General features: G+C 42.4%; 1 protein-coding gene across 4 annotated transcripts in view; it reads left to right on the plus strand.

Annotated features, from left to right (window-relative positions):
- Positions 1–21,755, plus strand: part of LOC147059455 (talin-2) — a 46,672-nt gene extending 24,917 nt beyond the window's left edge. For all 4 annotated transcript variants that reach the window (XM_085907154.1, XM_085907157.1, XM_085907156.1 and 1 more), the window contains 42 exons: positions 92–300; positions 1,095–1,193; positions 1,399–1,566; positions 1,641–1,775; positions 1,857–2,016; positions 2,102–2,268; positions 3,707–3,835; positions 3,998–4,111; positions 4,249–4,362; positions 5,023–5,157; positions 5,340–5,468; positions 5,546–5,648; positions 5,769–5,977; positions 6,387–6,506; positions 6,578–6,775; positions 7,485–7,624; positions 8,012–8,105; positions 8,323–8,412; positions 8,511–8,633; positions 9,055–9,198; positions 9,362–9,523; positions 9,654–9,794; positions 10,207–10,388; positions 10,754–10,886; positions 11,227–11,328; positions 11,813–11,983; positions 12,060–12,206; positions 13,307–13,408; positions 13,497–13,616; positions 13,684–13,830; positions 13,905–14,071; positions 14,691–14,874; positions 14,959–15,084; positions 15,256–15,372; positions 15,619–15,804; positions 15,876–15,983; positions 16,169–16,274; positions 16,857–16,981; positions 18,500–18,688; positions 18,757–18,939; positions 19,166–19,291; positions 19,555–21,755. In XM_085907154.1, the coding sequence (XP_085763280.1) occupies positions 92–300; positions 1,095–1,193; positions 1,399–1,566; positions 1,641–1,775; positions 1,857–2,016; positions 2,102–2,268; positions 3,707–3,835; positions 3,998–4,111; positions 4,249–4,362; positions 5,023–5,157; positions 5,340–5,468; positions 5,546–5,648; positions 5,769–5,977; positions 6,387–6,506; positions 6,578–6,775; positions 7,485–7,624; positions 8,012–8,105; positions 8,323–8,412; positions 8,511–8,633; positions 9,055–9,198; positions 9,362–9,523; positions 9,654–9,794; positions 10,207–10,388; positions 10,754–10,886; positions 11,227–11,328; positions 11,813–11,983; positions 12,060–12,206; positions 13,307–13,408; positions 13,497–13,616; positions 13,684–13,830; positions 13,905–14,071; positions 14,691–14,874; positions 14,959–15,084; positions 15,256–15,372; positions 15,619–15,804; positions 15,876–15,983; positions 16,169–16,274; positions 16,857–16,981; positions 18,500–18,688; positions 18,757–18,939; positions 19,166–19,291; positions 19,555–19,683 (5,933 nt within the window). In that variant the 3' untranslated portion in view covers positions 19,684–21,755. The remainder of the gene's footprint in view (positions 1–91; positions 301–1,094; positions 1,194–1,398; positions 1,567–1,640; positions 1,776–1,856; positions 2,017–2,101; positions 2,269–3,706; positions 3,836–3,997; positions 4,112–4,248; positions 4,363–5,022; positions 5,158–5,339; positions 5,469–5,545; positions 5,649–5,768; positions 5,978–6,386; positions 6,507–6,577; positions 6,776–7,484; positions 7,625–8,011; positions 8,106–8,322; positions 8,413–8,510; positions 8,634–9,054; positions 9,199–9,361; positions 9,524–9,653; positions 9,795–10,206; positions 10,389–10,753; positions 10,887–11,226; positions 11,329–11,812; positions 11,984–12,059; positions 12,207–13,306; positions 13,409–13,496; positions 13,617–13,683; positions 13,831–13,904; positions 14,072–14,690; positions 14,875–14,958; positions 15,085–15,255; positions 15,373–15,618; positions 15,805–15,875; positions 15,984–16,168; positions 16,275–16,856; positions 16,982–18,499; positions 18,689–18,756; positions 18,940–19,165; positions 19,292–19,554) is intronic.
- The last annotated feature ends 659 nt before the right edge of the window (positions 21,756–22,414 follow it).

The raw sequence follows: 22,414 nt of genomic DNA on the forward strand, positions 1-22,414 counted from the left end.
GTCAGTAGCTGTCATGTTTATTTTTTGGTTTTGCGGTCTTTCCAAAAAAAAAACGTCACTCTTCAAGTCTTCGATCGTTTTCCCCCGCCAGGCGACCCGACCGACACGGACTACACGGCAGTGGGCTGCGCCATTACAACCATCTCGTCTAACTTGACTGAGATGTCAAAGGGCGTTAAGCTGTTGGCCGCTCTCATGGAGGATGAGATCGGCGGCGGTAATGACCTGATGAAGGCCGCCAGGACGCTGGCGGGGGCCGTGTCTGACCTACTCAAAGCCGTGGAGCCTGCCTCCGGAGAGGTAAGGGAAATCGATCGTCAATGTTCTGATTAATTAAAACCAGACACCAGGTTTTAGCTGAAATTATTTTTCTGGCCAAGTGTGTGTCCATCTGTTTCTAATGTTTAAAAATGGACAGGCTTTTTCACTGTTGAATATTCCTCACATTTTTAACTAAGATAAGCAAAATGACAAATATGACTTTTTTTTATAACGCAATATCATTTTTTAGAGGTTAATATGTAAATTGGCATCTTAATTGAATAGATTTTGAATTATGGCAAGTTAGAAAGGAATTTTATTTCCCGGTGTCACATAGGGCTTTCTATATAATTACCTTTCTTTGTTGTGTCCAAATTAATTACACACCCAGAAGTCTCGGAATGAAATGTGCAATCTCTGAGTAATGCGACTTTGCCTCCCCACTTTATTAAATGTGCATGTATGTACGTTGTGCATTAAAGAGCTGTGAGTGACGTGAAGCTGACTGCAAGGCATTTTCAGACAGCAAGTGGCTTGTTGACCCACCTACTAATGAATAATGGAGTTGACTCGATGGACTTGTGCTGCAGGACTGTAACGATCTGCCTCACATTTGTTCAAAGTTGTTTGTTTCTTCTGTAGCAGCAAAAAAAAAACATTTGTCGGCTAGTAATGATGCGTAGTCCTTTCATGTGTAAGGATTTTGAAAAATTAGAGATGCTCTTCCATGTTGGAATATTTTCAAATGAAGCATTGAAGTACCAGGTTAAGCAGAAGCCCTTTTTAAGAGTGTGTATGTGTGTGTGTGTGTGTGTGTGTGTGTGTGTGTTCAGCCCAGACAGACGGTGCTGACAGCAGCAGGCAGCATCGGCCAAGCCAGCGGAGACCTCCTCCGGCAGATTGGAGAGAACGAAACAGACGAGAGGTTCCAGGTAACCATGGTGCCCATTTGTTTGTCAAAACGGTGCACTTCAAACTATGTCGAAATCTGATATGATGAGATAACAACATACTAAGGAGATGAGTTTTCCTCACGGTGTGAATCAATATGTATAACCTTCAAACATGGCCGCCATATTATTATTTTTTTATTTATCTCTCGGGTGATTGGTCCTTCTGACTTTGCTTTCTGTGCAGGATATCCTTATGAACTTGGCCAAGGCAGTGGCCAATGCTGCCGCCATGTTGGTCCTGAAGGCAAAGAACGTGGCCCAGGTCGCAGAGGACACTGTTCTCCAGAACCGAGTCATTTCTGCTGCCACCCAGTGTGCCCTGTCCACCTCGCAGCTGGTGGCGTGTGCCAAGGTACTGCATAAACCCGAATCAGTCTTGCTAAGTGTTCATCTCTTCTCATGGCATCTCCTTTCACATACTTGTAGGTGGTGAGTCCTTCTATCAGCTCCCCCGTTTGCCAGGAGCAGCTCATCGAAGCCGGGAAGCTGGTGGACCGCTCGGTGGAGAGCTGCGTCCAAGCCTGCCTCTCGGCCACAGAGGACGGCGAACTCCTCAAACAGGTTAATTGTAATTTCCTTCCCCAAGAAGGTGTCATGGTGGCTAAACTTGGACTCATGAGAAGCTCCTATTCTGTTTTGTAGGTTAGCGCAGCAGCCAGCGTGGTGAATCAAGCTCTAGAAGATTTACTGCATCACGTCCGTCAGTACACCTCCAAAGGAGAACCCATCGGCCGCTACGACCAGGCCACTGACACCATCATGACCGTCACCGAGAGCATCTTCACCTCCATGGGAGATGCAGGTCAGTCCAAAAAGCTAGTGTTGCATGTAAATTTAATTTGGGGATAATAACATTTCCCATTGTCGTGTATGCCTTCTGCTCACAGGAGAGATGGTCCGTCAGGCCCGGGTTCTGGCCCAAGCCACCTCGGACTTGGTGAACGCCATAAGGTCGGATGCAGAAGCCGAGATGGACATGGACAATTCTAAGAAGTTGCTGGCGGCAGCTAAATTGTTAGCCGACGCCACTGCCAGGATGGTGGAAGCGGCTAAGGTATCATCTTTGCTCTCTTACTTGCCGTCCGACTACTCGCTACTACTACCGTCTCTAAGATTGGATCTTCTGAAATTGTGTAACAGTACTTTGATAAAGTCAATGAGTCATTCACTTGGAATTAAAAACATCTGACCTGACACTGACCTGTACTCTTAGTTTGACATTTTAATCAAGTCTGTCCAAGATTATCAAACAAAACTCTGCCTACGCTCATTGTCTCATTTTGGCTCCTGGATCACGATCAAAGCGTAAGAAAAATCCCAAAACTGAAAGTTGGCAATGCTGTGTATCTGAATGTTAAGTCACTGTGATTCCAAGTGTGGCTTAATACTGCTCACTTTCCGTTTGATCCTAATTTAGCCTGCATCATAACCTCTCAACAAATTACTGTAACACTACACTTGGTACACATTCCTGCCTTAAATCGAAATGAAGCCTAAAGGTGTTATAGCTAATAATACGACCAGTCAGAAACTTAGTGTAACATACTATATGACAGTTAGGATGAAGGCTTAGCATGCTAAAATAAGACAAAGCGAGACTAATTTAGGAAATGAATTTATCTGATACGAATAGCTCCCTACGTTCCACTGTGACTATAAGAATATGCTCTCCAGCTATTTACTTCAAATGAAGCTTTAATTTACCATCAGTTGCCTCTACACATATCAGCTGGACTTCATCTCAAAGCTGTTGCCATGGCAACTGATAAACTGATAAGATAGAAGACTTCTGGACACCGCTCATTGTTTGATCTCCTCTTCCATTTTTGCATGTTATATTGCCACAGCAAAGCGTCCCTGGGATTTGGAAAGCTTGTTAGCGTTGGCTCGCTCATGCACGTCGTGTCGTCATTTGTCCCTCTGGAAGGGTTTTAGCAGGTTTTTATAATTATGCAAATGACTTGGTTTCTTTAATTGGCGTCAATAGGCAGACGGCGTAGATGCTTGGGATTACTTTGCTGCCTTGTGGTCTGAAATTGGTCATTTGCCCTCAAGAAAAATCCCGTATTTTCCGGACTATAAGGCGCACCCAAAACCCTTAAATTTTCTCAAAAGCAGACAGAGTGCGCCTTATAGTCCGGTGCGCCTTATATATGGACAAAATTCCTAAATTTAAACTGGCCCGAAGCATTGTGTCATGAAATCAATCATAAGTGGCCCGATGAAGACTATGAATCATGAATCAAAAAGACTATGGATCGTTATTTTGTGATTATAAAGTAATTTGTTGCGTCTGAAGTTGAAATAAAAAAGATCAAATGGAGAATGATTTGATTTGGATTAAAAATCGGACATGATGTATTAATGGTGCGCCTTATATAAGGACAAAGTTTTAAAATGGGCCATTCATTGAAGGTGAGCCTTATAGTCCAGAAAATACGGGAGCTACTTTTCAAAATTGACTTCTTGGAATGATGTGTGTTTGCTTTCAGGGGGCAGCGGCTTATCCCGAGAACGAAGATCAGCAACAGCGACTGAGGGAAGCCGCTGAGGGTTTGCGAGTAGCCACCAACGCCGCCGCTCAGAACGCCATCAAGAAGAAGCTGATCAACAGACTGGAGGTCCGCGGGGGATCCGATTGGGGGCTAAGAGGGCAGAAATGATCATTTGAAGCATTTTGTGTGATTTCAAAAACCAAGATGATCACTTTCACACATTGACTATTTCAAAAGATGACCGATGTGTGTGATGTTGCCATTTGCTGTGCGTGTTTTGCGATTCAGAATGCCGCCAAGCAAGGTGCAGCCGCTGCCACGCAAACAATCGCCGCCGCTCAGAATGCCGCCGCCTCCAATAAGAACACAGCCGCTCACCAGCAGTTAGTTCAGAGCTGCAAGGTGAGCAGGATTGGGTTATAACTAACAATTTATGTTCATTTGTTTCTGCCAGTCAAGTATAATGACCAACCACCACACAACATTAATCAGGATTTTACATATTAACTATAATTGACCACCGATTTTGTGTTATTTAGGCGGTGGCTGACCACATCCCTCAGCTGGTCCAAGGAGTGCGTAGCAGCCAGGCCAAACCGGACGACATCAGTGCACAGCTTGACCTCATCATTGCCAGCCAGAACTTCCTACAGGTGCAACACATGACACCCACACGAGTTTACGAAAATGGAAGGTTGAGATTTAATGTCCCAGAATTGTCAAGACTACTTTGGAAATGAGGCCGAAGAAAGTATAAATAGAGATTGAACCATGCTAGGATGTTTTTAAAATGGACCCACAACCTATTTTCTTTTTATCTAATAGCTCAAGAAGCACGCCTGTGGTGGAGTTTCTGTAGAAGCTCGTTGATTGAACTGCTCTATTTCGACAAATGGTAGCCGCGGGAGTTTATTTGCTCAACAGAAGGTTGCTGTTGCACAATGTTAGCGGTAAATTACAATGTATGTCAAGTGAAGTGGAGTTTAAAAGGACTATTATGGAGAAATGGCAAGAAAAAAGGCAGTCTGGGTGGAATTTATATGTCATAGCTTTGCAGAAAGTAAACCCTAGATGCACACAACATTGTGGAGCGGTCATTTAAATCATCATTTAAGAAACTACTACCTTCACATCTTAGCCTGTTTACATGTCCACGTAGGTGCTGCTGTTTTGCTTAGCAACAGAGTTCAAATCGGATAAGTAACGTTTAATAGCATCTAGGAACAGCCAATATCATAACCTTTATGGAGTTTTGCTTTACAAAGCAAATTTGAAAATAGATCAATTTCCTGTATGCTCCCTGTTGTACATAGCCTGGGAGTAAAATGGTGACCTCCACAAAGTCATCAGTTCCCACGGTGACGGATCAGGCTGCAGCCATGCAACTGGGCCAGTGTGCCAAGAACCTGGCAACTTGCTTGGCCGAGCTGAGGACAGCCGCACAGAAGGTAACGGACAATTCTTCAATTTGTATTTTCTATTTAATACAGAGAAATCATTCATTCATGTTGTCAATTTGCTCAGCTGCTGAAATCTGCCTGGCAACAAGTGACTTCATAATATGAAAACAAAATTTGAAACAAAAGAATTGCCACTTTTTCTAAGACTTGTGATTTTATTTTTGTTCAAGGCTCATGAAGCTTGTGGCCCCATGGAAATCGACTCTGCTCTCACTGCCATCCAAACACTAAAAAGTGAGCTGCAGGATGCCAGGTTGGCTGCAGGCAATGCACAGCTGAAACCGCTGCCGGGCGAATCGGTAAGCAAAAGTCACTTTACTCATTCAAATGAAGAAGTTTTCTATTTAAAGTTGTATGTTGTTACATTTTTCTTTAGTTGGAAAAGTGTGCTCAGGAGTTAGGGAGCACATCCAAGTCAGTTGGGTCCTCCATGGCTCAGCTACTCACCTGTGCTGCACAAGGCAATGAGCACTACACAGGTTGGTACTGTGAATTAATTTCTGCGTAGTATGTCTATGAATCGAAGCTGGGTAAAAATAAATTCTCATATTTTTATAAATAATGCATTGAATCGACTCATGCTAACTACTGTGCACTAGGCATAGCAGCCAGGGAGACGGCGCAGGCCTTAAAGACGCTGGCCCAGGCGGCCCGCGGAGTCGCCGCCTCCACCACCGATCCCAAAGCCGCCGCCGCCATGCTAGACTCGGCCCGCGACGTGATGGAGGGCTCTGCGCTTCTCATCCACGAGGCCAAGGAGGCGCTTATCTGCCCCGGTGATGCTGAGAGCCAGCAAAGGTTGGCCCAGGTGAGATCTGACAGCATTTAACAAAAATATAGCCGTAATTTGCACTTCTTCAGACTTTTAAAGGTTACTGAGTATATTTTCCAACAAATCTCTACCATATGTACTCGAGGTCTTAAATTGGTTCAAAGTTTTCCCAAAAAGTTAGTGAGACGTCCTTAAACCTGTAAATTGCCTGATAAGAGACATTCCGGTAAATATTTACATGCAGGCAAGGGAAGTAAGCAGCTCAACATCTGTCATAATAAGCAAGGGAAAGCATTTGAATTAATCAGGTGGAATTTTTTATGAGCAAAACATCATAAATGATTTATGCGTTAGCATCTCATTTTCCTCAAATTCATTAATGCTGTCGGTTGCAACAAACAAAGATGGTGCTGTTGTATTTAGAAGGTCTTTGTTGAACCTGCAGGTGGCCAAGGCCGTGTCTCATTCACTGAACAACTGCGTCAACTGTCTGCCTGGTCAGAAGGACGTAGACATGGCTCTCAAGAGCATTGGCGAAGCCAGCAAGAAGCTCCTCATTGAAAGCGTGAGTTGAAGCAAGCAATAAAAAAAAAAATGTTTTTGTAGGCACAGGAAGTTAATAAATGCTGCGTTTAGATCCCGCCACCTTCCAAGACCTTTCAAGAGGCACAGAGCGAGCTCAATCAGACGGCGGCCGAACTGAACCAGTCTGCAGGCGAGGTGGTTCACGCCTCCAGGGCCTCCAGCAGCCAGCTGGCGGTGGCGTCGGGGAAGTTCAGCGAAGACTTTGACGAGTTCCTGGACGCCGGTATCGAGATGGCAGGGCACACTCAGGTCCGTTTTGCTTCCCATAAACTTGACACAAAATAATACGAGACATTGCCAGAGGAGACGGGCGAGAACATGCTGTAAATGAAACAATATCAGATTTTATTTCCTGCTACCTTTTTGATGTTTCCATTTTCTATGTCCAAATCAACAAAAAGAAAACCCCATCGTGACCACCTATGACACATTTCGTAACACAAAGAGCATAAATAATAACATATAGTATGTTGCATAAAATACAAAGCACACCTTCCATCAGAGTAAAACATTCATCTTCCACATTTGGGTCAATATCAGTAAATAATCAAAATTGAGCTTGTCAAGACCAGCCATAAGGCAGAGCTTGTATACATTTTATAAAGCAAGGCACAGCAATATTGGCAGCCCAATCACCCACCCATAACCATAAATTATAGGATTCATCCAGCCATTCATTTTTTATAGCGCTTGTCCACATTAGTGTCACGGGTGAGCTACAGCCTGTCGCAGCTGACTTTTGGCAAGAGGCGGGGTCTATCCTAATCTGGTTACCAGCCAATTACATATTTTGAATTTAAATCTTCATTAGCTTTACATGCAGGTTGTGAGATAAAGCCAGAGTGAATATTCCCTATTAAAAAGAATAACTGCACGATTTATCATTTGTGCTTTCATTGGCTTGAAAGTTTTTCTTGCTGCAGTTGTTTATTTTGTCTCACGTGGCTCGTCTTCACAGAAGCGGGACGACCAAGTGCAGGTGATCGGTAACCTGAAGAACATCTCCATGGCCTCCAGCAAGCTGCTGCTGGCCGCCAAGAGCCTGTCAGTAGATCCCGCTGCAGCCAACGCCAAGAATCTGCTCGCAGCCGCTGCAAGGTACCGACGCTGATTTTTAGGCTTTAGAATCAATAGTCACGATAAGTGTCCTTCCTTTCATAGCAGTTATTTTCAAAGTGTCGTCATGTAGAGCCGACATATAACTAGTGCTCCCTCTAGCGGTAGGCAAAAGCATCACTGAATTGAATTTTCGTAAATCTTAAATTCGCACGTTTTTCTAATCTAGTATAGTTATAGTTGTATTTAACTTTTAAGGATATAAATTTGGAATGTAAAGTGTTGCAGTAGCTAACAAAATAGAATATACTTTTTATGAATACGTTGGTCATTATGGTGTTACATGAGAGAGCTAAGTTTTTTTTTGACTTGGTGTAAAAAGCTTGAAAGGCACTACTTCAGAGTGTAATTTTCCGGTTCTGGTTTCAGAGCTGTAACTGACAGCATCAACCAGCTGATCACGCTGTGCACTCAGCAGGCGCCCGGCCAAAAGGAGTGTGATAACGCCCTGCGAGAGCTTGAGGTAAACCACACTCGTTTTTAATCATTCTGGTTCTCACGAAGCAACAAGTTGGAGGAGTATGATTTATCTCTTTTTTTGCCAGCTGATAAGCAAACTTTTTTCAGAGAACAAAATATATTTTGTTACGCAGATTACAATTTCAATAGGTTTTGGGTAAAAGGCAAAGGTGGGATAATGTTTTACCTCTGTGTAAAAGAAGTTACTAAAAATTTTCCAGGCTGTCCGAGGAATGCTGGACAACCCCAATGAACCCATCAATGACCTCTCCTACTTTGACTGCATCGAGAGTGTCATGGAAAATTCCAAGGTAAGCTATCCAGGTCTCCCAACTGGGAGTTTAAAACATCCCTCATCTCACAATCTGTCACTCTCCTTTTTTTTTTTAATTCACGTTGTTCCGTCCAGGTCTTGGGAGAGTCAATGGCGGGAATTTCCCAGAACTGCAAGACGGGAGATGTGATGTCATTCGGAGACTGCGTCAGATTGGCGTCCAAGGCCCTCTGCGGGCTCACCGAAGCTGCAGGACAGGTACGTACAAATCCCCAAACGTCATTAATTCCTCTGAAGTGATTACAATGTTCCAGCACTATATCGTGGGCGATTATTTACGCCCCCCAATTACAGATTTTATCGTGGAACGTATCGAGCCATCTATTACTATATTGTGGAAATCTCCAGTTTATAGTTATTGCTTCTTTTTTTTTTTTTTACTTGACCTTCACAGCTTTAATTCGAAATATATTCCTCTCCATGAAATGAATTGGAATGCCATTATAAGTAAGAAAACAAGTTTACAATATGTTTAAAAACTGTTTGATTTGGCTTAAATATATTGCAAATATGAATTTTTAATAACGAAGTTTTCTTTTAATATCTATGTGGCTTTTCACTTATAGTAGGCAGTTCCATACACACCCAAGACTTAAATTATTATTTTTTTTATCCTCAGGCATCCTACCTGGTGGGCGTGTCCGACCCCAACAGTCACGCAGGTCACCAGGGATTGGTGGACCCCATCCAGTTTGCTAAAGCCAACCAGGCAATTCAAATGGCTTGTCAGAATCTTGTGGACCCAGAAAGTAGCGCCTCCCAGGTACATTCCACCATAAAATAAAGACAAACAGATATTGTTCTTTATTGTTTCTCACCTTTAAGATACAATCACGGGTACTTTGAGTAAATGCTGCAGTGGCCTCTAATGGACCATGAATCTTATGGGCCTTTTTTAAAAATGTTATTTCTCCTTCACATTGCAGGTGCTCTCAGCAGCCACCATTGTTGCAAAGCACACGTCTGCTCTGTGCAACGCCTGCCGCCTGGCCTCCTCCAAAACCACCAATCCGGTCGCCAAGAGACACTTTGTCCAATCAGCTAAGGAGGTGGCTAACAGCACCGCCAACTTGGTCAAAACCATTAAGGTGGGTCTAGTCCTTCCAAAGGCTAATCAGACAGATCACATGTCCATTCAGGACTTAAACCAGTAGGCATTGGATTAAAGAATCAGTGGAACATGACAGCAAGAGCTTGTTTGTGATTTTCCTCTCTCAGGCTCTCGATGGTGATTTCTCAGATGAGAACAGGAACAGGTGTCGAGTGGCCACAGCTCCGCTCATCGAAGCGGTGGAAAACCTGACGATATTTGCTTCCAACCCAGAATTTGCCAGCATCCCGGCTCAGATAAGCCACGAGGTCAGTCACAGACTTTTTGTGTAGTATACCAGGCAAAAGGCATTTTACGTCCAAACCAGGGGTGTCAAACTCATTTTTGTCACGGGCTGCATTGTACTCGTAGTTTCCCTCTCAGGGCCATTATGGCTGTCAATGTCTTCTGTAAGTTACACAACAAACTGATGAATAACTAGTTTTGAAACCACTGACTTGTAAAAACTGTTGTTTAAAAAGATGAATGGTAAAAACAATTGCTAGCAATATCTCTATTTTTAAAAAGTGAAAACAATTTGTAATTTTAGTAATGACACAAAGTCGATGCAAACTCTTTCTTCGTGGGCTACTAAAATGATGTGGCGGGCCATATCTGGCCCCCGAGCCTTGAGTTTGACACCCATGGTCTAAAGTCTTCCACCAACTCGTTTGGCTCCAGGGTTCTACGGCACAGGAGCCCATCATCCAATCGGCACGCTCCATGCTTGATAGCTCCACGTATCTGCTCAAGACCGCCCGCTCGTTGGTTATCAATCCCAAAGACCCGCCCACTTGGTCTGTTCTGGCCGGTCACTCCCGCACTGTCTCCGACTCCATCAAGAGTCTCATCACCGCCATCCGGTTTGTTGTGGGGGGGGGGGACAATTCCCCTGTGTTGAAGCTAATCCTATTTACTTTCATCACTATGTTATATTAGGGTCTAAATTCACATATTCACAGCACAAAAGTGGAATATTTTTACAGACATATTTTTAAAGCAATGTTTTTTAAGAAAATGCAAGATTCTTCTCACTAAAGTATTTTTGTAGTTTTCTAGATTTTATTTTTCAAAGCCAGGATAGATGTAAAAACTGCATCCTTTGTGTTTGCATGTTCCTTTAGTCCTTTTTATTTTTTTTTAACTCTGTCTTGTTTGTCATCCTTCGACCTCGCTCCCCCCCATCTATTTTATTGCTCTCTCGCTCTCTGGCCCATTTCCATCTCAGGGACAAGGCCCCGGGCCAGCGGGAGTGCGACTCATCCATTGATAACATCAACAAATGTATCCGGGACATTGAGCAGGCCTCTTTGGCTGCGGTCAGCCAGAACTTACCCAGCAGGGACGACATTTCTCTGGAGGTAAGGAACCGTTACGAAAGGACTCAACATATTTTATTTTTTCTTTCTATTTATCAAATGATGCTTTCATTCAATGTTTTGCATGTGCCACACTGTAAAATAAAAAAGCCAAAATTAATGCTGCAACAATATTTTAGTTTTTTGTGTGCTTATTTATTTATTTATTTATTTATTTATTTAACCAGGTTGTTGGTTGTTTTTTTTTTTTACTCTCGGAAAAGATATTCAGTTTGAGGGCATTGATGTCAAGGTTCCAAATGAAGCACTGTGAATGCAATTCCACCTTTCACATGAAAGGCCACACAGGAACAAATGTACTTTCATTTCCTCTTCTTTTCAGGCCCTGCAAGAGCAGCTGACGTCCTCCGTTCAGGAAATTGGCCACTTAATCGACCCTGTTTCCACTGCTGCCAGAGGCGAGGCTTCCCAACTAGGACACAAGGTGCGCTATATAGGGCAACACATTAATGACTTTACTTAAATGATTTAAGCGTGAAGCAAGACAAAAGTGGAAGTACAGTCGATGTCATTTCTTATTGGGGATACATTCCAGACCTGCCCGCAATAGAAGAAAATGTGATACAGATATATGAAAAAACATTTTTTTATTTTAATTTTCAATTTACATATATATTTTTTAATATTTAATTTTTTATCCCAAAAAGCCATTTTGAGCACTTATTCACATTGCTTATTCATAATGTTTCACACTAGTAGGATTTAAAAAAAATTCAAAATATTTGCCGTAATACATTACATCATAGTTAATGTATTGAATCCGACCAAACTGATGAAACGTTCAGTTTTGAGGCATTGGCATGATAACATTGGTTTTTTTTCTGTCTGTTAAGTCCATATATGTATATAATTAAAAAGAAATGTGAAATTTCCTGTAATTAAGATTTGATGTCAATTTTTGACCTTAGGTGACCCAGCTGGCTGGCTACTTTGAACCGCTGAGCAGGGCAGCAGTGGGCGTGGCGTCCAAGCTAAAGGACCACCAGCAGCAGATGACCTTCCTGGATCAGACCAAGACTCTGGCTGAGTCCGCCTTGCAAATGCTCTATGCCGCCAAGGAGGGGGGAGGAAATTGCAAGGTCAGATCTTCAGTGGCAGTTGTTTACCATCATCCATATTTGTTGCACAAAGTAATATTGTCATGACAACTTTCAGGCGTCTCACACTCACGATGCCATCGCCGAGGCCTCTCAGTTAATGAAGGAGGCGGTGGATGACATCATGCTGACGCTGAACGAGGCTGCCAGCGAAGTTGGCATGGTCGGCGGCATGGTGGATTCCATCGCGGAGGCCATGGCCAAGGTAAATCCAGTTTATGGCTGTTTCATTTTTCATTTAAAAAGTCGGCAGCATATCTCGAGAACCAATTATTTATATCCAGACATCAAAATGTTTTCCATATAATTTCTTGTTGAAATTTCACGTCAATATATATTAAACTACTGCAGCTCGATGTCAGATTCTAAAATGTCTGTATGCTTTGTGAACGTGAAGTACCTGCGATATTGCAAAATGCTTTCAGCCAGGCACGCTCCTTCACCCCGATCGGCGTCATCTCTCTGCTGGCTTCCCTGTGATCCGTTAATTTAACACAGACGCTGTAATGTATGCAGTGCAAGCTGGCAAGCTTTTTTTTTTCTTTTTTTTTTTTTTTCCTTTTACTTGCAAGGCTTTTTTTTTTTTTTTTTAAATGGATTAAATATTCACCAGATGCTTCCATTACTATGCTTGCTTCCTCATACACAGTCATCAATTCTGCCTTGATAAAGATAATCAATTTTGTCACACAGGTGTTTATTTAACAATCTGTTTCTTGTTTTAGTTGGTCCTGCATTATTATTAGTAGTATTCGAAGCAGAAGGATTCACACTATGTAATAGCTTAAGACAAATAAATGCCTCCTTTAATTAACATCTCCCTTTTTACCTCTATTAGAAAATAATGGTCGTGATAGTAAGTAAGATCTAATCATGTGTGCTCTAGTTGCGGTACTTCATAATAATAAGTTATTTACTAAGCCCATTTGAACTCAGTTGCTTAGAAACAGCAGCACCTACCAAAGCAAGTCAAAAGGGTCTCGGTTGAATTAAAGTGTGGAATCTAAATTATTAAAGATGATCTTGCGTTAAGTGGCCAAGGCTTCTTAAACGGCTATTAAAATTCCAATCGACTGTGACTCGAGGTTCTTCCATGTTTATGTTGCAAGAAGTTTGTTTATTTATTTGTTTGTTTGTTTACATATTTATTTATTATTTAGCTTTTAACTCACTTGACATGTACACATTAAAAACTGCATGAATTTGGGTCTATATTATATTGGTAAAAGTGTAACTTTTTTTTGTGTCATAATTTAAAATGCATATTTGTTTGAAATACAAACGGAATGTTTCTTGTTTCTTCAGCTGGATGAGGGAACGCCGCCTGAGCCCGAAGGCTCATTTGTGGATTACCAAACCAGTATGGTGAAACACTCCAAAGCTATTGCAGTCACTGCTCAGGAAATGGTAAACCGCATTAAACTTTAAATGTTACTTAGTCTAAAATGTTTAGGAAAAGATCTGAAATGATGACGTTTGGTGTGTTATGATTTAGATGACTAAATCGGTGACATGTCCGGATGAACTCGGAGGTCTGGCCTCTCAGGTAACGGTCGACTTCAGCCAGCTGGCCATCGAGGGACGGTTGGCCGCCCACACGGCCGAGCCCGAAGAGGTACGGTGACCTGGCAGGCATTAAAAAGCAACTGCCGTGAGCCACTTGTCCGCTACATGTTTCCCAGATCGGCTTCCAGATCAAAACCCGAGTGCAGGAGCTGGGCCACGGCTGCATCTACCTGGTGCAGAAGGCCGGGTCGCTGCAGATCACGCCTTCCGACGGCTTCACCAAGCGAGAGCTCATCGACTGCGCACGTGCCGTCACAGAAAAGGTTAGCATCGTCACAAACAAAAAAAAAAAAACAAGCAAACATTCTGACCGTTGTCATCTTGTGTGCTTCCTCAGGTGTCCTTGGTGCTGTCGGCACTCCAGGCAGGCAACAAAGGAACGCAGGCCTGCATCACAGCGGCAAGCGCCGTGTCGGGCATCATCGCCGATTTGGACACCACCATCATGTTCGCCTCCGCTGGCACGCTCAACGCGGAAAATGACGAGTCCTTCGCCGACCACAGGTGGGAGTGGCAAAATCTGTTTGTTGGAGAATTTCTCACGTCTGTAGCTTCAAATCTACTTTGTGTTATCAGAAGCTGACAGAATGACTTAGTAGCATGCAGACAAAAGGGGAGCTTAACATTTTGGGAACGTCAGAAAGTACAAAATACCCCTCAGGCTTTGCAAGATGAACTGTCACATCTTTCACTGTGACAACAAAAGGAGACAATAGGCTGCTTTGGTGTGACGGCGTGACTCAAAAGATGATCCCAGATTGAAATGATAAATTGCTATGTGACATGGCTCATCATGTTCCTCTGGTGGCATGGAACTGGAAAATCACAGAAAGCCTTGTTTTTTTGATCTTTTACTTTTACACACATTTTATTTCTGCATTGATTCTTACACGGAAAGTTGATCTCAAAATATATCCACAGCACAGCTTTTAATAGTGTAAAAGAGTGAAAAAATAATAATACAAAAAATAAAAAATAAAATAAACACAAAACAGAAAAAAAATACTCTATAAATAATGATCTGATTAAATCCCATTTACTTGGTAAGATAAATTACTATTTTGGCTAAAGCTCTTGTATTGGATGTCATTTAATTACAAATGTTAAAATATCTCTTTCTCAGAGAAAACATCCTGAAAACGGCCAAAGCTCTAGTGGAGGACACTAAAATGTTGGTGTCAGGCGCCGCTTCTGGCCAGGATAAGCTGGCGCAGGCCGCCCAGTCCTCTGCCAAAACCATCACCCAGCTTACTGACGTGGTCAAACTAGGCGCAGCCAGCATTGGTTCTGATGATCCAGAGACACAGGTTGATCTGTTTAGTTGTCATAGCAACATGAATTCACATTTCTTATTGCCTCATTATTTCATGAACTCATTGTTTGAACTCCAGGTGGTTCTGATAAATGCTGTCAAAGACGTCGCCAAGGCACTGGCGGAGCTCATCAGCGCCACCAAGTGTGCTGCCGGCAAAGCTGCAGATGACCCGTCCATGTACCAGCTCAAGAGCGCGGCAAAGGTGCCGGCACCATTTCATCCATCTTTCTTTTTTTTTTTTTTTTTTACAGAGCTTGACCTCATCATTAGGGTCATGTGTGAGCTGAAAAAAATACAGTATAGATACAATATGTCTTTTATTACTTACAACGCTGCCAAATTTAAATGATGGACAATTCTATTTTGCTTTCAGGTGATGGTGACCAATGTGACGTCCCTGCTGAAGACGGTGAAGGCTGTGGAGGATGAGGCCACGCGAGGCACTCGAGCGCTGGAGGCCACCATCGAGTGCATCAAACAGGAAATGGCGGTGAGATGACATCGGCTGCCGTACGGGTCGAATGCTAATAAATGCAGTGCTAATGTATGGATCACTATTTGCTGAAGAATTAAAAACCGATAGCTCAGAATCATTCGCTACTCCCTAATGACTATATTGGGATGGACAAATATTGAACAAATGATATGTAATATATTTTAAGATTAGTATGTTTTACCTACTCTTCATTGACCTAATTATACATCTGCCCCCCCCCCCCCGTGTCGTCATCCGCAGTTGTTCCAGTCCCGCGATCCTCCGAGCAAAACAACCACGCCCGAAGAGTTCATCCGCATAACCAAGGGCATCACCATGGCGACAGCCAAAGCGGTGGCCGCCGGCAACTCGGCTCGACAGGAGGACATCATTCACACGGCCAACCTGAGCCGCAAGGCCATTTCTGACATGCTCGCCAGCTGCAAGGTTCTTCTAGTTGATCAGGTGACCCTGAAAGCATTTACCTCTTTAATGTTGATTGTGTTTGTGCTATGCAGCAAGCGGCCTACCATCCTGATGTCAACGAGGAAGTGAAGAACAGGGCGCTGAGATTTGGGTCAGAGTGCACCACCGGATATATTGATCTACTTGAACAAGTCCTCATGGTGGGTGCTTTCTGTGTTGCAAATTGTTTGAGATACATTATTTGGACCTCACTTTTTGCTGGAGAACCTATCATCTGTTATTTGCTGAAAACTCACCTAGTCGCTGTATTTGGTTTTCTGAAATCCCGTAAGGTGCCACAAGATGGCAGTAAAGTGCTGTCTAATACTACTTTTTTTGTGCATAGGTGTTGCAGAGGCCCACTCCTGAGCAGAAGCAGCAGCTGGCTGCGTGTTCAAAACGAGTGGCAGGAGCGGTCACAGAACTTATCCAGTCTGCAGAGGCCATGAAAGGTCATCAGATTATATTTATATATATATTGCTCAACTAAACAGAATTTGGAAGACAATTTTGTTTCCTTGAGGATACGTACTGTGAGAATGAAGGTACAATTTCTGAAGAAAAAAAAAAAGTACACATCCAAATTCGTCCACGCTGAGCAGCACTTTTTTTTACATAAAAATAAGAGTTGTGTGTCCTTCGTAAAAAAAAAAAATTGCTTTATTCCCTGAGATATTTTGTTAACCGCCTGTCTTCCTCCTTTTTTGGCTCCACAGATGAAGGTAAGTTAGTGTTGCTTTCTATCCCGAGACTGATTTCACCAAAAGCTTGAGAGTTTTTTTTATTTATTTTTCGTTCTCATCTTTTGGCCGCTAACATGGATTCATTTCATCCCATCTCAAAGTTCAGCTGCTGCACGGAGACGTCACCGTTCGATCCGCTTTTGTTTTCGACACACACATCACTTTCATGTGGCACCCGGGGAATGCGTGAATGTGCCGATGCTCTGTTGTCGTGAGGCATGACCCAGCGACGTTTTGAAGCTGATTCTGCGAGCGAGCTCGTAACCGGTATGTTGTCGCGGTTCGATCCAGGTTCCGAGTGGGTGGACCCCGAGGACCCGACGGTGATTGCGGAGACGGAGCTGCTCGGGGCGGCGGCGTCCATTGAGGCTGCCGCAAAGAAGCTGGAGCAACTCAAACCTCGAGCCAAGCCCAAGGTGAGACACCACACGACTCACAATAAGTTAGGGATTTGTTTATATGCACTTTCAAAATTAAATCATTTGGAAAGAAATCAATAAATAAATCAAATAATTTTAATAAAAAATGTCTAAAATATTAAATGAATCACAATTAAAGTATTGTAAAACAAAATCAATATGACCAGATTTTTAAAATTTCTATACATACTAGAATTTCGTTTTAATATTCTGATATTTTTGGATAATTTTATTTTCATTCATCACACATTTTCCATCTTGCATTTCAAACTGGAATTTCCACAACATTGAAAGCACATTAAAACTACATACATTTTTCTAATAAGCATAAAACCAATAATAAAAACTCATCAAGTGCAATTTTTTTTTCCAAATCTAAATCATTTTTTAAATTGTGTGTGCATACGTGAAAAATAAAGTGACAAATGAGTATTTTCAGTAATGTGGATGTTGTCTCTTGTCTCCTCCCTGTTGAAACATTCCCCACAACGTCCAGTGATGGCGCTACAATGGCTGCTAAATAATTTTCTCACCACCCCTCCTCATGTGTCCATCCCCCTGTTTTCAGTGGGAGAGAAAAACTCGTACTTGCTAGCCTGTAAACATTGAGCCCCTCATGGTTTAAAATCCAACTCATTCGTTCTCCTTGTCCATGAAAATGTTTTAATATCCCTCCCAAGATTTGGCTCTATTCCCTTTTGACTTGTTTCTTCCTCATCCCCCTCCTTCCATCTGTGCTAAATTGAGCTAAATCCCTTTCCCTACATATGCTCTTTATAAATCCCACGCCAAATCAATCTAACCTTTAACCCCACTTCCACCCTAACCCTCTCTCTCCTTGTGTCCCTGCCTTGCCTGCCCCCGCCTCCGGAGGCCTCCTCTGCAGGGCTCTGTCTGATATGTTTGATATATTAGGTTGTTATTCAGTCCCAACTATATATCAAACATATTCCTACAGTGTCCCGCTCTGTCTACAGACTTGTGGCGTGTGAATGTGTTTGTGTGTTTTGTGAGCAAGAGGTCACGTGTGTTATTAATCCAAACACTTTAATGTAATATAATAATCTTGTCAGTCATTGCACAATTTAGATTTTTCAGCGTCGGTTTGTAGATGTAGAAGTCCTTCAAAGCCAAAGCAAATTTATTTGGGTCACCACATCATTTTGTAATTTGAATGAATGACTTATTCATGAAAATTAAAGAGAAATGTCAAAAAGAACAACAAAAGACATTTCAGATCCCATAACTGTTATCTTGAAATTAAAAATTAAGAAACTTACATTGAAAAATTAAATACGTGATACTTTCCCTTGAACTCCACACAAAGTGCAAAATAAAAGTTGTTGGATTGTGTTTAATTATACCAACACACAATCAAATTAGGATAAAGTGAGGTAATCCTGAATTATATCCACGACGGCCCCTTCTAGGTACAGTATGAACAATTTGCATGTATACACACAAAGTGATAAACATGTAATGGAAGTATGTGTTGTTGTTTTTTTCCCCCCTCAGTTGGCAGATGAAACGTTGAACTTCGAGGAGCAGATCCTAGAGGCGGCCAAATCCATCGCCGCCGCTACCAGCGCCCTGGTCAAATCCGCCTCGGCCGCCCAGAGGGAGCTGGTGGCTCAGGGAAAAGTGGGCTCCATCCCGGCCAACGCCATAGATGACGGACAGTGGTCCCAGGGGCTCATCTCTGCTGTGAGTACAAAGAATATTTGATCGACGCGTTTGACAAGATGGCTGACGAAGCTCGTGGCCTCACTCAGGCGCGTATGGTGGCGGCGGCCACCAGCAACCTGTGCGAAGCGGCCAACGCGTCCGTGCAAGGTCACGCCAGCGAGGAGAAGCTCATCTCTTCGGCCAAACAGGTAGCCGCATCTACAGCTCAGCTGCTGGTGGCCTGCAAGGTGAAGGCTGACCAAGACTCTGAGGCCATGAGGAGACTGCAGGTATGCATTTCAGATTGTCATTAATTTGATGCCATTTTAAGAAAAAAATACTTTTTGGGCATATAAAAATGTTTTTCTAAAGTTATCTATCAGTTTTGAGGGGAAATGTTTATGTATTAAAAGTAACAGTGGTATCGGTGCTCGGTATCGGTGCAACATTTGTGCATGCAACATTTGTGTGCCTCCTGGTGGTTTTATGTGACGGTCCCATTGGATGTTCAACCAGATTGCTGGCAATGCAGTCAAGAAGGCGTCCGACAACCTGGTCCGAGCCGCTCAGAAGGCGGCCTTCGACAAAGCCGACGAAGACAACGTGGTGGTCAAGACCAAGTTTGTGGGAGGCATTGCGCAGGTAGACAACACACACCTTATTAAAGGGCCCCAATCACAAATTTAATGGATCAATGACTACAGCATGACAAATACGTGATGAAATTTGCCCTGCACCTCTGCTGAAGAATTGCAGTTCCAACTTTGAGCACTGCATTCTATTAGTTAACCACTAGATGGCACACGCTGTCCTTTTAGGTTCCAAATAAACATACACGGACATTTATTTATTTCTGTATTTATCTATCTATTTATTTATTTCATCCTTTGTTTTCTTCCTTGCAGATCATCGCTGCTCAGGAGGAGATGCTGAGGAAGGAGCGGGAGCTGGAAGAAGCCCGCAAAAAGCTAGCTCAGATCCGACAGCAGCAATACAAGTTCTTGCCGAGCGAACTGCGCGAGGATAACAACTAAAATAAGCGAAGAATCGACTTATTCTCGAAACGTCTCCTCTGCTGAGACTTGTTGGAAGCAAACAGTTGCGTGTCAATCTTCAAATTGCTGAGTTTTGGGACAAAAACGTCACTGATGTGTCTCCTCCTATGACAACACAGCTACTTCGACTGATATCAAACCGAATGTGACTCAATTGGGAGCGAGCGTGTGAAACGTTTTGTTCGTAAATGATTGTTTACCCGTATTGAGAAGTTCCCTTGTTGTGTGAATGTCTTTTTAATGGCCATGAGAGAGTCACGTGACCCCATCGACAAAGGATGGTTTCACATGTTTGTCACTGTAAATTTATCTCATGGACATTTTTGTGTGTGACTATTTTTCTTACATACATGCTCAATGACCTGCATGTTTGTCTTAGACCTTGAATCTACAACGTGCAGCCTATCAGACTCAAAGGTGACTTAAAGAGACCGTTGAAAGAATATTTATTTTTAATTTGAGGGGTTTTATTCACGGAAGTTCTTTTCACACTTTGGAGAAATAAATCTGATGCAATAACAAGGATGGTGCTGTAGAGGGCAGTGTCCGGTAGAGATCAATGCAAACTAATAATCAATCAGGACGCTTATTTTTGCTTCCACCATGAAATAGCTTGAAATTTGTTAGATTGGCTGGTTATGAGACATACCTGTGTGAAGTGTTGCAACTTTATTTTAGAAATCGTTTTTCGAGTATTTGAAAAATTGACAATAATCATCTTGACAATAATCAAGCACAATTCTGCAGCATGAATTGAAATCACAATCTTTTTTTATTTAATTGAAGGGTGCGGCTTTATGAATATACTACCTGCAATAGTTGAGCCCTTTGTTTACCAAAATGTGATTGTAGTGGCTTTTTGCCTTACTTTATGGCCTATGTTACAATAAAACATACATGTAAGGTGTACGTTCAGGTTAGTGCATGACTTCAAGTGCATCATATCATAACTGTTCAAACTTATATGGATGCACAAATACTTTGACAATACTTCAAATTGACATGGTTGTGTATGTGTGCGCTCATAGTGTTATTTTTATTATTAGTGCCTTAGTCCGTAGCCTATACAGTGTCTACAGTGGTGTGTGAGTGGAAGCACAAGCACATTTTTTAGCAATGGAGGTTCTCATTTGTTGTCGTTGTGGGTTTTGACATCATCCAAGTGTAGAATTACCTGCCGTCGGGAAAATCACGTTTAATGGCCTTTTAGAGGGCGGGTGTCGGAACTGATTGACTGCAATTTATTCATGTTCTCTATATTTTTCATTATGTTTCTCATCATTTTGATAAAGGATGATCAAACTGGTCCGCTGCGTTTTCACGAAGGTTCTCATCGTTCTGCCTCGTGTAACGGTTTTACCGTGTTTGTTGTTATGATGCATTTGAAAGCATTTTAAGGAGACTGCATTTTCATGATGTTTTCCCAAATTCTGACTGAAGGATTCATTCATTGCATTTTTATGCAATCTGAATGATTAGGAGCTCTTTCTGAGGAATGATATAACTGTTTCACTGCATTTCATCAAACTCCTTTTCGGGCATTGTACTGTATCATGTCTCAATTTCTGACACGTAAGGCTTTTTTGGGAATGATGGAACTCATGAAGGGCTTTTTTTTTTTTTTTTTTGGTGATGGTGGTTCTGCATTTCCATGACTGTATGTTTGTCACATTTGAAGGCCTTTTTAAGGGATGCTAGTACTTTTTCACTGGAGGCCTTTTTCCAGATGACCATAATGACAACGAGATCTGGTTGTCATCTGGCATGCGTGCTTTTGCTTTAAAACCAACAACAAACTGGCTTTGTTTTTCAGTTAATCCCCTTTTTTAATGTGCATAGACATTTTATGAATGAATAGCTCCCCCCACACCTGTATAAGAAGTTATATGACATCAACATTTGTCACCATTAGGATGTTGTGGAACATATTACAAATGTTGTATGTGTTACCCGTAACAGATTAGATGGTAAAGATTACGTATATAAGATATTTATCCGGCCATGATCAAATTATTTTTTTGTATTTACTGGAAATAAAGTGTTGCATTGTGTCAACGGCCCTGTATGTGAGCATTTTGATTTCCTTTTCTGTGGTTGTGATCCAACAGAGAGCTACTTTAAAAAAAAAAAAAACTCCAGAGACTTGTGGAGGACAGGGGAAATCACAGAAAAATACCTCTTGTTTGCTAAATGTTCAGGAAAGTGTAAACAAGGCCTGACAAGTATCTCTGAGTTGCTTTGGTGTCAGAACAAGATGGCATTTCTGAGTCAGCGCTAAACCTGGAACTAGGCCCGGCCTGGCCACTAACAGCCAAGCTAAATTTGTCTGTCACTAAAATTTGAGCAGGCGACATCAATTGTGGCCACTACCAGCTGCTCCTTGTACTCCTTTTAGATATGGAATCCCTTTTACCACATATTATTTTATGATCACCTTCCATTACTATACAAGCCACTGAAATTGAATCTTAAGAAGTTCTAAATGTTGGATGAGGAATCACATCTGAAAAGAACTGAAAAGATGACAGCTGCAACAGCGCCGGTGGCCCTGTGAACTATCGAAGGAGCACAAGGTGAGGGGGGGGAGTGAGACGGGGGTGGGCTGTTGAAAACCCAAAAGCCATTTGATCCAGGGTGGCCAATTAAAGAGGCATAACTTGCCGACATGCATCAGCACAGAGAGCCACTCAAGACAAGCTGGATGATGATC

This window comes from Syngnathus leptorhynchus, chromosome 3, assembly GCF_054491065.1.
Source record: "Syngnathus leptorhynchus isolate UIUO chromosome 3, UIUO_Slep, whole genome shotgun sequence".
NCBI classification, from domain to species: Eukaryota; Metazoa; Chordata; class Actinopteri; order Syngnathiformes; family Syngnathidae; genus Syngnathus; species Syngnathus leptorhynchus.